At 40.6% G+C, this 12,600-nt stretch overlaps 1 protein-coding gene across 1 annotated transcript in view; it reads left to right on the top strand.

Annotated features, from left to right (window-relative positions):
- LGR5 (leucine rich repeat containing G protein-coupled receptor 5) overlaps positions 1 to 12,600 on the top strand; it is a 330,331-nt gene that overhangs the window by 171,354 nt on the left and 146,377 nt on the right. The window contains exon 2 of the mRNA XM_069764603.1: positions 4,720 to 4,791. Within this exon, the coding sequence (XP_069620704.1) occupies positions 4,720 to 4,791 (72 nt within the window). The remainder of the gene's footprint in view (positions 1 to 4,719; positions 4,792 to 12,600) is intronic.

Below are 12,600 nucleotides of genomic sequence, written 5' to 3'. Positions count from 1 at the left end.
GAACCACACAGAGACATGTCTGTTTTTTCCAGCAGCACAGATGACAGGGGCCAATGCAAGTCATGGAATCTTTCCTCATGTTGTTTGACCGCACAGCGGAGCAGGAGATCTTTTCAATTTTTCAGTGGGCTGAAGTGGTGGCCCCATACCAGATGTGGGACACCCAGAAGGCTTACTTTGACCTCAGCTGGGTGGATGCCCAGAACTATGGGAACCTGAAAGGCGAGATCCTTGCCCGACTGGGGCTTAATTCTTTTCTACAGGCACAATGAGTGTAAGAGTTTTTTTTGTGGAGACATAACCCGCTAGGTCTCAGATAGATTACTTATTACAGTTAGTCAAAAAATGGCTCCAGCCTTGGACCTTGAGCCCAGCCCAAATGGTAGAGAGGATAGTAGTTGACTGGTTGGAGCAAACTCTCCCAGTATTCCTATAGCGCTGGGTGGGGCAAGGGGATCCTGGGCAACCTAGATCAGGTGGTTAGCCTTATCTAGCTTATACAGCAACCAAGGATTTTGTATGGGACCTTGCCCAGCTGTGGATATCACGCCGGCCCCTGCAAGCCCAGGAGCCTGTAAAACCGAGCCCATACTGAGGGGTTACCTCGGAGTGAGGGTGGCAGGAGGCTAATTACCCTTAAACAGGTCTCAAGGACTGTGTGTCACCTCGGAGTGAGGGTGGCAGGAGGCTAACTACCCTTAAACAGGTCTCATGAACTGTGTGTGTTTCTTTCTTTTGACTACGGGGTTAGTAATCGGGATGTCTGATAGGCACGTTTGTATTACTAACCCCTGGGCTTGATGTCAGCAGACATGGCACAGCTGACATCAACCACAAAACATAGTAACATAGTTAGTAAGGCCGAAAAAAGACATTTGTCCATCCAGACATTTGTCCAACAATTACCCCGACTGCCACTGTACCAGGGCAATCAGGAAGAGCTGAGGCTAAGTGCCAGAATTGGCCCATTCAATGGATGCACCATTTCTGGGGTGGTTGAGGGCTGATTTTTTTAGGCTGGGAGATTACTCTATGTAAACGATGATGCATACATAAGTCATATGGATGCTAGTTGAGAAAAATTACATTGTGCTTGCATGACTTTCATCCAACTTTTCTGGATCAACATTATTTTTAGACTCTAGTGTAACTCCAGCCTAAGTGTTAAAATTTACAATTCAGTCTATTCTGACATACAAATATAAGACCTCATGCACACGTACCCAACACTGTTAAGATTTTTTTAAAGTCCTGGGCACTGTGTGCCAATGTGTGACTCATTCATAAGGCATTTTATTGTCCTACAAAAACAATTCCTCTGAGGGTCTAGGAGTTGCCAGTATAACAGAGGGATGAGATTTGTATTTCATATGTGTGTTTGTGCGTTGTCACAAGATTAAATAGAGCTCAATTACTAGTTTTACTGTGGACAGCAAGGTTCCTTGTTGTGTCCCTCCTGGCCCTTCATTATATTTCTTTTGCGGCATCACTTTTTCAATTACTGTTGTGCTGTGACATCAGTAAAATATCACTGAATTATTCCAGTGCTATCTCATCATTGTGTGCATTGTATGGTGACTTTATTATGTGTATTCTTAGCTGTAATGTCACTGTGTGTATAATCATTTGTATTTTATCTATACTGTTTCATTACTATATGTATATCAGTGTGCATCTATCTGCATATATACAGTTTTATTACTGTATCCACAGTGAGTTGTTTATCATTACCCTACATTACAAGTGAATTATGGTAATGATGTATGATAAAGAAGAAAAATAGTCACATTAATTGAAGCACACCAGATGTATTAGAAATGACAACAAAAACTATAGCGATACAAATACAATAAAAACATTTAAAAAAAAAACTTTTTTTCTCTCTTGCAATTATGGTAATGATATGACATTATTCTGCATATTTTTGTGCTTTGACATCAGTGTTTGCATGATTCCTGTGCTATAACTTCAATGGAATAATTATCTCTGTGGTATCGCTGTACTGTAACGTAATTGCATAATGCCTGTAGAGTAGTTTTTCCCAAACTCCAGTCCTTTCGTCTCCTGCCCCACAACAGATCATGATTTCAGTAATTCCTTAGTAGTACATTAGTGATGGAATTATTTTAATGCCATCAGAAATTGCCACAGCTATTCTCGCCTGTGCAATTCTAAGGAATCCTAAAAACATAATCTGCTGGTGGTCCCAACGACGGTAGTGTGGGAAACACTGGTGTATACCCATGTAATGTTTAAGTGAACCTGTCATGAGGCTTGTGCACAGTAATCTACAAACAGTGTCAGGTCGGCGCCGTTATACTGATTACAATGATACCTTGGTTGATGAAATCCATCTTGTGGTTAATCTTTAGTTGCAGTTTTCAGTTAATATGCTTGTGCTTAGGGGCGGCCTATGGGGGGTCTTCATGTGGTGCTCCGATTAGGTATTCATGTGTATGGCTTCACGGATGGGAGTATGCATCTGCCGCTCCTGCGCTGTTAATAAATACGGTAATTAAAAAAACTGTGTGGGTTCCCCCTAATATTGATAACCAGACCGACAAAATTCACAGCTGGGGGCTGCAACCCTCAGCTGTCAGCTTCAGCAAGGTTGGATTTCAAGAATAGAGGGGTCCCCACACTATATTTTTTAATTATTTAGATTAATAATTCAAAAAAACAGTATGGGGTCCCCCCATTTTTGACAACCAGCGTTGCTAAAGCTCACAGCTGGGGGCTGTTATTCTCAGGCTGGTAAGGGGCCATAGATATTGACCCCACTTGCCACCGCTACAGGGCAAGTGGGAAGAGCGGGGCAAAGCGCCAGAATGGGTGCATCTAATAGATGTGCCTTTTCTGGGCAGCTACGGGCTGCTATTTTCAGGCTGGGGGTATATTTAAATAAAAAAATATAACGTGGGGACCCCTCTATTCTTGATATCCATCCTTGCTGACAGCTGAGGGTTGCAGCCCCCAGCTGTGAGTTTTGTCTGGTTGGTTATCAAAAATAAGGGGGAACCCACACGGTTTTTTAATTACGGTCTTTATTTACAGTGCAGAAGCCGCAGATGAATACTCCCATCCGCCTAACCTGCTGTCACTGTTAATAGCAGCAGCAGGGGTAGGCTGATGGGAGTAATAGTCCCATCAGCTGCCGCCTGCTGTCTCTTTTATTACTTAAATGTAACTCCTCATTCTACCCTGCTCGCGCCAATCGCCGGCAGAGCAGGGGAGAATGATGAGAGCGATGTTCAGCACCTGGCCCCGGGGAACAGCGCTTACTGTAGCGCTTCTTCCCTGGTGCCCGTCCTTGTGGTACTGATGCTGCACACACATGCCACACGTGTGCCGCAAGTATTACACACACAGACACTCACAAGTCCTGATATTTCCAGTACTGAAGATGTCAAAGAGACCTTATAGCCGGTTTTTATCTTTGGCTGCTGTCACACACTAAAAGACGATTTTTATTGGAAAAATAGTTCTTGCATCACCATATTTTGAAAGCTATCATTTTTTCATATTTCAGCCGACAGAGTCATGTGATGTCTCGTTTTTTGTGGTATGAGTTGATGTTTTTATTAGTACCATTTTTGGGCACATGACCTTTTTTGATTGCTTTCTATTCTGATTTTTAGGAAGCAGAATGAACTTTTTGATCGCTTGTTATTCTACTTTTTGTTCGGCGCAATGATGATAAAGCATTGTTTTTTGCCTTGTTTTTTTGTGGTGTTCACTAACTAAAGGGGTTAACTAGTGGTATAGTTTTATAAGTCAGGTTGTTGCGGACGCGGCAATAGCAAATATGTGTACTTTTATTGTTTAGGTTTTTTTTCATTAAAATATTTATTGATGGAATAAATATTGATTTTTTTATTTATTTTTTAAAATATTTTTATAATTATTTAAAACATTTTTTTTAAACTTTTTTCTAACTTTTTACTTTGTCCAACTATGGGACAATCATTTTTTGCAGGCTCATCGCTTCTATGGCATGCAGATGAAGCAGCATCTGCATGCCATATAAGCTGTCAGCGCTGCAATCCCTGCACACTGACCTGAGAGACTTCCTGACATGCACTGCGCATGATCACCAAGTTTCCTAGCTCTGGTGACCCAGATGTCGTCATGACGACATCGGTCACCATTGCAAGATTGAGATGCAAAGGCAGAGGGGCAGTCAGCCCCTGCGCCGGCTTCCGGAATGCCGTGATCGTGTTTGATCACAGCATTTCAGGTGTTAAAGTGCCAGGAGCGGTCTGTGACCACTCCTGGCACCTAGTCCTGGGTGCCAGCTGTCAGAATCAGCTGACATCCGTCGGCGATCGGCTGCGATCCCCCCCGTTATCGCGGCCGATCGCTTAGATGTACTATTCCGTCCATGGTCAAATTGGCCCAGGTCACATGGACGGAATAGTATGTATGATGTCAGAAAGGGGTTAATAGCAATTTTAATAAAACATTGCAAAAAAAAATTGTGAAATCCCTGTCAAAATGATCCCAGTTTAGAGTTGAGCTAGAATCCAGTGGAAATGTTGGTAATTTGTAGCCACTGGGCCAGTGCCCTGCTAACCTGTTTGTTCAACTCAAGTCCAGTTACATCAGGAACAGTGCGTAAACTATTGGTATTTCACTACTTACAAATATAAAGTAAGTGTCTAGTTGGTGAAATTGCAGCATTAGTACTCGTCTGACTCAATTTCTTTCCTTTACCTGCAGTGATCTGAGTATGAACAATATAACCAAGCTGCCCCCTGGCACCCTGCACACCTTGCATTATCTTGAGGAGCTGTAAGTATGTTTTCCATATTTTTACAATGCTTTGGACCCATAGTCTGGTATTTGCTATGAAAATGAGATACAGCATTTCAGAAACTGTCAGCACTGACATTGTCAGCAGACACATTGGAAACATTTGTTTGAAAACAAAAATCCATCTGATTTGTAGAGAGAAGAAATACACAAGGGACAGGACTATAGGTTTTTGCAAGCAGTGGCTAAATCATGCAAATATAAAGTTTAAAACCTTAGCTGGAAAGTTTCTTGGAAATACTTAAGCAGCAGGATATTAAAAATTTCAGGGCTTCTCATGTTTATTAAAATAGACAGTAAAGTTATAATGAAAAACGTTTGTTTGGGTTTGATTATGTCATGAACACTGAAACGTGAGTTTTATTACAGCATAACTCAAACTAATTTCTTTTAATAAAAAAAAATATTCTCTATAAATATGACTTCAGGAGAGTTAGATGCTAATTTTATATAGATCCACATACATACTGTATTCTTGTGTTGTGACTAATTTTCAGGTTTGCGGTGTGAAGTGTATAATATATAGTCACGGCCGAAAGTGTTGGCACCCTTGAAACTGCTCTAGAAAATTACGTATTTCTCCCAGAAAATGATAGCAGTTACACATGTTTTGTCATGCACGTTTATTTCCTTTGTGTGTATTGGAACAACACAAGAAAACAGAAAAAAAGGCAAATTGAACATAATTTCACACGAATCCCCCAAAATGGTCCGGACAAAATTGTTGACACCTTTCCAAAAATGTAAATAGACAACTTTGTTTTAAGCATGTGATGCTCTTTCAAACTCACCTGTGGGAAGTGACAGGTGTGGGCAACATGAAAATCACACCTGAAACCAGATAAAAAAAAAGGGGGAGAAGTTGACTCAATATTTGCAATGTGTGTCTGAGTGTTCCACATTAAGAATGGAGAACAGAAACGGAAAGAGCGAAAACTGTCTGAGGACTTGGGAACCAAAATTATTGAAAAATATCAACAATCTCAAGGTTACAAGTCCATCTCCAGAGATCATTCTTGATGTTCCTTTCTCCACTGTGCACAACATAATCAAGACGTTTTCAACCCATGGCAGTGTAGTTAATCTCAATGGACGAGGATTGCAGTTAAATTTATGAAAGATTGCAACACATGATAGTCCCGATGATGGATAAGCAGCCCCAATCAAGTTCCAAAGAAATTCAATCTGTCCTGCAGGCTCAGGGTGCAGCAGTGTCATTGTCAACATTCCATGGCAGGTGACCCAGGAGGACCCCACTGCTGACACAGAGAAATAAAAAATCTTGACTGCAGTTTGACAAAACGTGAGTAAACTAAAATCCTTATGGGAAAGCGTCTTGTGGACAGATGAGACCAAGATAGATCTTTTTGGTAAAGCGAATCATTCTGTTTCTCAAAAATGGATTGAGGCCTACAAAGAAAAGAACACAGTACCTACAGTCAAATATGGTGGAGGTTCTAAGATGTGTTGGGGTTGTATTGCTGCCTCAGGCAGTGGGTGCCTTGACTGTGTGCACGTCATCGTGAAATCTGAAGATTAGCAAATTATTTTGGGTCACTCTGTAGTGCCCAGCAGGACAATCACCCCAAACATACTTCAAGAAGCAGGCATAAATGGATTACACAAAGCGCTGGATAGTTCTGAAATGGCCAGCAATGGGGCTGGATCTAAATCCCATTGAACTCCTGTAGAGAAATGTTAAAATTGCTGTTGCCTAGGCCATCTTTATGTAGAGCAAAAAAAATTTTTTCAGATGCTCAGAGAGTTCTTCGCAGTGAGGTGCCATGTTGAACTTCCAGTGAACAGTATGAGAAAATGTGAGAGTGACAACACCTAATGTAACACATCTGCTCCTTATTCATAGCAAAGACCTTGTAACACTGAAGAGTCACGTGACATCGGGGTGGGAAAATGGCTGATTGGGCACAATTTTTTAAATTTGTTTGGTGATCTAAAACATTTAAGTGTGAGAAACATGCAAAGGAATAGGAAATCAGGAAGGGGAAAACACTTCTTCAGACAACTGTGTGTAGATAGATAGATAGATAGATAGATAGATAGATAGATAGATACAAAGATAATGTAAATATTTTATTTTCATGGGACAACACTGATCTTTCTCAAAATCATCCTTACCCCACCATGCGAGATCTTGCATGGAGCCCCAGACCGAGGAAGATTGACAATCATCTTGTGTTTCTTCCATTTTCTAATAATTGTGCGAACAGTTGCCCTTGCCATGGCTGAAGGGAGACCAATTTCTTCCACACTTTTTACACACTTTTGAGATATAGTGTCTCTAAACCAGAGCTACACTTTGACTTTGAACTAGTTTATACTGGCATTTGTTTCTCAACGATGCCAGCTTTGTTTAACTGGCATAGATTGGGTGTTGGAATGTGGCACAAGTGAATTTGATTCTTTAAGGTTATTCACCCGCATAGTAAAATGTCAACGTTACTTCTAACCAATCTTCTTGTAAATGACAAATGGTAGAATTTATAAAGTAAAAGTGGAACAAACACACAAATCCGTGCGACCCATCATGACAATGGAAGGGTGGAAAACAAAATAAATTACCTGCTTAATTTCTGTGTATGACACATCCATTTTTTCCTATTAGCAGTTTATATATTTCATTCCATAGTGTTTCTTCAGCTACCTATTCTCTAAAGCTGGTGTGACGCCCAAGAGACCGGGATACCCAGCACCAGACCAATGGGGTCTGTCTCTTGAGGGGGATGTCACGGGTGGCTTGACCCGGTGCTGTGGCCTCAGGCAATGCACAGTGTAAGGGGTATCGTGAGGGGACAGGCACTTACTTGATCAGCAGCAGGTTCTCCCAGCGGCGATGATCCCGATCCTGGATAGATGGCTATTGTCCAAATGAAAGACTGAGGCACTGAAACGTTTAACCAGTTTACATTAACATAAAAGGATTTACAACCAGTCCTGTCACCGGGACCTGAGTTACTTTGACCCTGCCGGGGTCTTCGCCTCTTATTGTGCGCAATTTCTGTGTGGCCCTGCTGCTGTATGTGAACTGGCTGCCGGCCCAATCTGTCCCCTCCGGGTCCTGGTTCGACGGGCAACCCGAGTCCTTTTATCGGCTTACCCCCTCCGGGAGTACCGCTGAACTCTGTGTCTGTTGCTGCGTCCGGCCCTAGTGAAGCTGATATCACCTCACGTTTTTCCGGTTGCTGTATTATATATAATGAATACAGCCACGGATCCGGTATCCGTCTTTGCGCCTGTTCTGGGTAGTGATTAATGCTACCCGGTTCTCACAATGTCCCTTTTCTCTGTCCCTCTTCTCCTCAGGCCGGTGATTTGGGCCTGGAAACCGTCATAGGGCTGTTAGAAATTCAGCTGTATGACCTCTCACCATCAGCTCCTTGGCCCAACTGCCATTTCTTCTCTCAGACCAGAATGGATTAAGGGAAGTCTCTGGAGCTCCACCTTCTGGCCGGAGGTGGTAGTGCAGTTTTGCTCTTTTAGTATTTGTGTCTAGTGTCAGTAACTATTTTTGTGGCAAATACCCCTAGGGGTGCCACACTGGATTTGCACAAAAAGATTTTGGATCAGTTTTAATATCTTGATCTGAGCTGGCCATTTGCACACAAATATTTTAGTTGGATAACACAAATTTCTACAGAACTTATATTCCCATTTTTCTCAGTAGTAGTAGCAGTAGTATTAGTAGTAGTAGCAGTAGTAGCGGCGGCGTAGCTGGTTCAGTCACCGTTCTGGGTAAGCAGAGTGGTGGCTGTAACTGCTCCCCAAGCCCTGACTGACAGCCGACCCCAATTCTGAGCCACTGTCGGTCAGGGCCAGAGTGTCGTTACAGCTGCCACTCTGCATAATCAAAGTAGTGACTGAACAAGCGCCAGCGCCGCCCCCATAACTGAAACCGAAATGCTACATGGGGAATAAAGTTAATTTTCTCCCCACAAGTGTGGGCGCCGGGCAGATTAGTAACGCTATTGGCCTGCAGATTAACCCCATATCTACAGGTTAATAACATTTTGTCTGATGACAGGTTCCCTTTAAACAAATATGTCAAAAAGATAGCAAAAAAAAAGTGAATGAGGCCGAAAACCAAATAAGGTTATATAGTATAGCATCAGCGTTCTTACAGTCAGTTTAGAAATATCCTTGACAGTTATTCTTCTCGTGTCAAGTCTGTGAGAGATGATGGCATATAAGGTTGTGTAAACACATTATTATCTTTTGAAACCTTGATTTATTTTCTTCTGTACTAACATGGAAAATTTGTTTTTGACATATGGATATGGAACAAATGTGTTCAGTTTCATACAACTGAAATGCTTATGGATCTACTTTACCAAAATAGTATAACATGTTTACAGAAATATCAACTATGTACATTTATCTGCTGTATAATACTGATTAATGAAGCAAAATCATTAATTTTGATTTTTAATGAAGCAAAATCATTGCGTTTTCGCTGCTTTTTTTCTGCAGGCAAAACCTGATCTGTTGGCAGAAAAGAAGCTGCTTACAAAAAGCAGGTTTTGCTGCGTTTGTGATGCGTTTTTGTTGTCTCTTATGGATGCCAGTGCCCCTCAAAAATCATGATGCAAGGTCCTCAGGTTTTTGCACCAGAAACACAGCAAAACCTGATACCTGTGTTTTTTTTCGGTGTTTTTGCACTTACTGATTGCTTTCTATGGGCGAATAAATGCAGGAAAAATGCTGAAAGAAGTGACATGCTGCAGTTTTGACAAACGCAGCAGTTTTCCAGATCAGTCAGGAAAAAAAACAAGGTGTGTGCCTCTGATTTCTGAAATGTCATACTTTTGCTGGTACTATAAAACACCGCTTAAATTTTGCATTAAAAAACGCAGCAAAAATGAAATGTGTGAACATAGCATAAAGCTTAAGATTATATTTTGAGAAACATGTCTTAATAATAAAGTTTAAATGTCATTGTACAGCCACTCTCAGCCATATAGCATTAGCAATGATATAATAGAATCTTTTATGAGAACTGTTCAGGAAATGCAGAATTTGAAACTCCCTCATCATGTTCTGGTTCAGACAGATTATCAGAATGCATCTTGTCTTGACCAAGGAATCAATCAAAGACATTTTTCTGTATTTAAAGCAAAGAGCCTGATCTTATAATTCATTTAGCATAAGAAATTCAGCTGCAATGTCCTTGTTAACATATTCTCCTGTGCTAATGAGAAGATCACTAAAATTATGTAAACAGGTCTCAAAACATTTGGCCACTACTATAGTGGCAGCATAGACATCACATTAAAATCACTGCGTGCCTTCTACATGAACATCATCATTGAGTACATTTATTGACTGTAGCCATCATGTGATGTTGTGGCGTAAGCTCTGCAACCATTTAGACATAGACCAGATCAAGAGCGTAGACTTGTCACTGGGGCAAGTACTGCAGAACTTGTAATTTTTATCATAACCAAATTCAAATTGGAAGCAAAAAGGCCCACGTAAAGTTAGAGTAAACCTTATTAACCCTTTCTGACCTCGGACGGGATAGTACGTCTGAGGTCAGATCCCCTGCTTTGATGTGGGCTCTGGCGGTGAGCCCACATCAAAGCCACTACATGTCAGCTGTTTTGAACAGCTGACATGTGCGCGCAATAGCATCGAGTGTCAAACGCTGACAGCGGCATTTAACTACCGCTTCGAGCCGCGCGGCCGGAAATTAACTTATCGCCGACCCCCGTCACATGATCGGGGGTCAGCGATGCATCAGGATAGTAACCAAAGAGGTCCTAGAGACCTCTATGGTTACTGATGCCGGTTTGCTGTGAGCGCCACCCTGTGGTCGGCGCTCATAGCAATCCTGTAATTCAGCTACATAGCAGCGATCTGATGATCGCTGCTATGTAGCAGAGCCGATCAGGGTATGCCAGCTTCTAGCCTCCCATGGAGGCTATTGAAGCATGGCAAAAGTTAAAAAAAAAATATTTAAAAAAATATGAAAAATAAAAAAAATATAAAAGTTTAAATCACTCTCCTTTCCCCCATTCAAAATAAAACAATACAAATAAAATCAAATATACACATATTTGGTATCTCCGCATTCAGAATCGCCTGATCTATCAATAAAAAAAGGATTAACCTGATCGCTAAACGGTGTAAAGAGAAAAATTTCGAAACGCCAAAATTAAGTTTTTTGGTCACTGCGACATTGCATTAAAATGCAGTAACGGGCGATCAAAAGAACGTATCTGCACCAAAATGGTATAACTAAAAACGTCATCTCGGCACACAAAAAATAAGCCCTCAGCCGACCCCAGATCACAAAAAATAGAGACGCTAAGGGTATCGGAAAATGGTGCAATTTTATTATTTTTTTTAAGTAAAGTTTGGATTTTTTTTTTCACCACTTAGATAAAAAAGAACCTAGATATATTTGGTGTCTATGAATTTGTAATGACCTGGAGAATCCTGATGGCAGGTCAGTTTTAGCATTTAGTGAACCTAGCAAAAAAGACAAACAAAAAACACGCATGGGATTCCACTTTTTTTGCAATTTCACCGCACTTGGAATTTTTTTTCCCATTTTCTAGTACACATCATGGTAAACCAATGATGTCGTTCAAAAGTACAACTCATCCTGCAAAAAATAAGACCTCACATGGCCATATTGACAGAAAAATAAAAAAGTTATGGCTCTGGGAAGGAGGGAAGTGAAAAAAAACTCGGAAAAAGAAAAATCCCAAGGTCATGAAGGGGTTAATATTCTAAGTGAGACATACATGCTAAAATCTGAAAAAAGGAGAGTGAAGACACAGAACTCCAGGGAAATCCAACAATATAATGAAATAATTAATATCTGACAGTCATAAATATAATATAAATGAAATAGTGCTATAGAGCGCTTAATAGCATTTAAATATGGCATGGATGCAGACAGAAGTCATTATTTAATAACATAGTAGGACCCTATTAATATGCTGGATAAGTCAGAAAAAATGCAATAAAATATATGATACCATGCAAGTGTAAAGAGAGGTAATCTGGAGTCGACTGAAACATAACTCTCGACGCTTGTTATTTTTAAGCATAGAAAGCCAGAACGAAAAACAGACAGATACGCTTTTAAGTAATCACTTAAAAATGTAGATGTATATAATTGTGTTTTTCTGATTCCTAGATATGCTGCTATAGTGCATTAGAAATTAGATGACATTAACAGCTATTCAAGTTATGTACCTTGTTGCAACCATTTTTTTTCAGTAAATGTACAATAAAAAGCATCTTTGCAGTTGGCCTTGATTTAACAAGGTCCAATGCGAGGACTCGGCATATCAATGCATCTCCATATTTATGGTTTCAGACAACAAACACTGCTCCCATACTTCTCTCTTGAGCACTGTAGAGGCATCTTTGTGAGTGCCGGAAAATATTAGACACACATGTTGTATACAGTGACTTATAAAAGTTCTCACCCCCTTGGCTTTTTACCTATTTTGTTACATTGTAACCTGTTTTTAAATATTTTTGTAATCCGATTTGTGCGTAAGGCATGAGCACTAAATAGTCTAAGTTGGTGAAGTGAGAAATATATAGGCATGAATTAAATTTATGGTATCAAATAACTAAAAATTGGCATGTGCATATGTATTTACCCCTTTTGCAATAAACCCCCTAAAAATTTCTGGTACAAGTAATTAGCTTCATAAGACACAAGCTTAGTTATAGGAAGTCTCCCTGTGTGCAATCTACGTGTCACATGTCTGTAAGTATATACGCACCTGTTCTGTAAGGACACAGAGGCTG

Source organism: Ranitomeya imitator, chromosome 4 (assembly GCF_032444005.1).
Source record: "Ranitomeya imitator isolate aRanImi1 chromosome 4, aRanImi1.pri, whole genome shotgun sequence".
Classification (NCBI taxonomy): Eukaryota; Metazoa; Chordata; class Amphibia; order Anura; family Dendrobatidae; genus Ranitomeya; species Ranitomeya imitator.
This window is presented reverse-complemented; position numbering and strand designations above follow the sequence as displayed.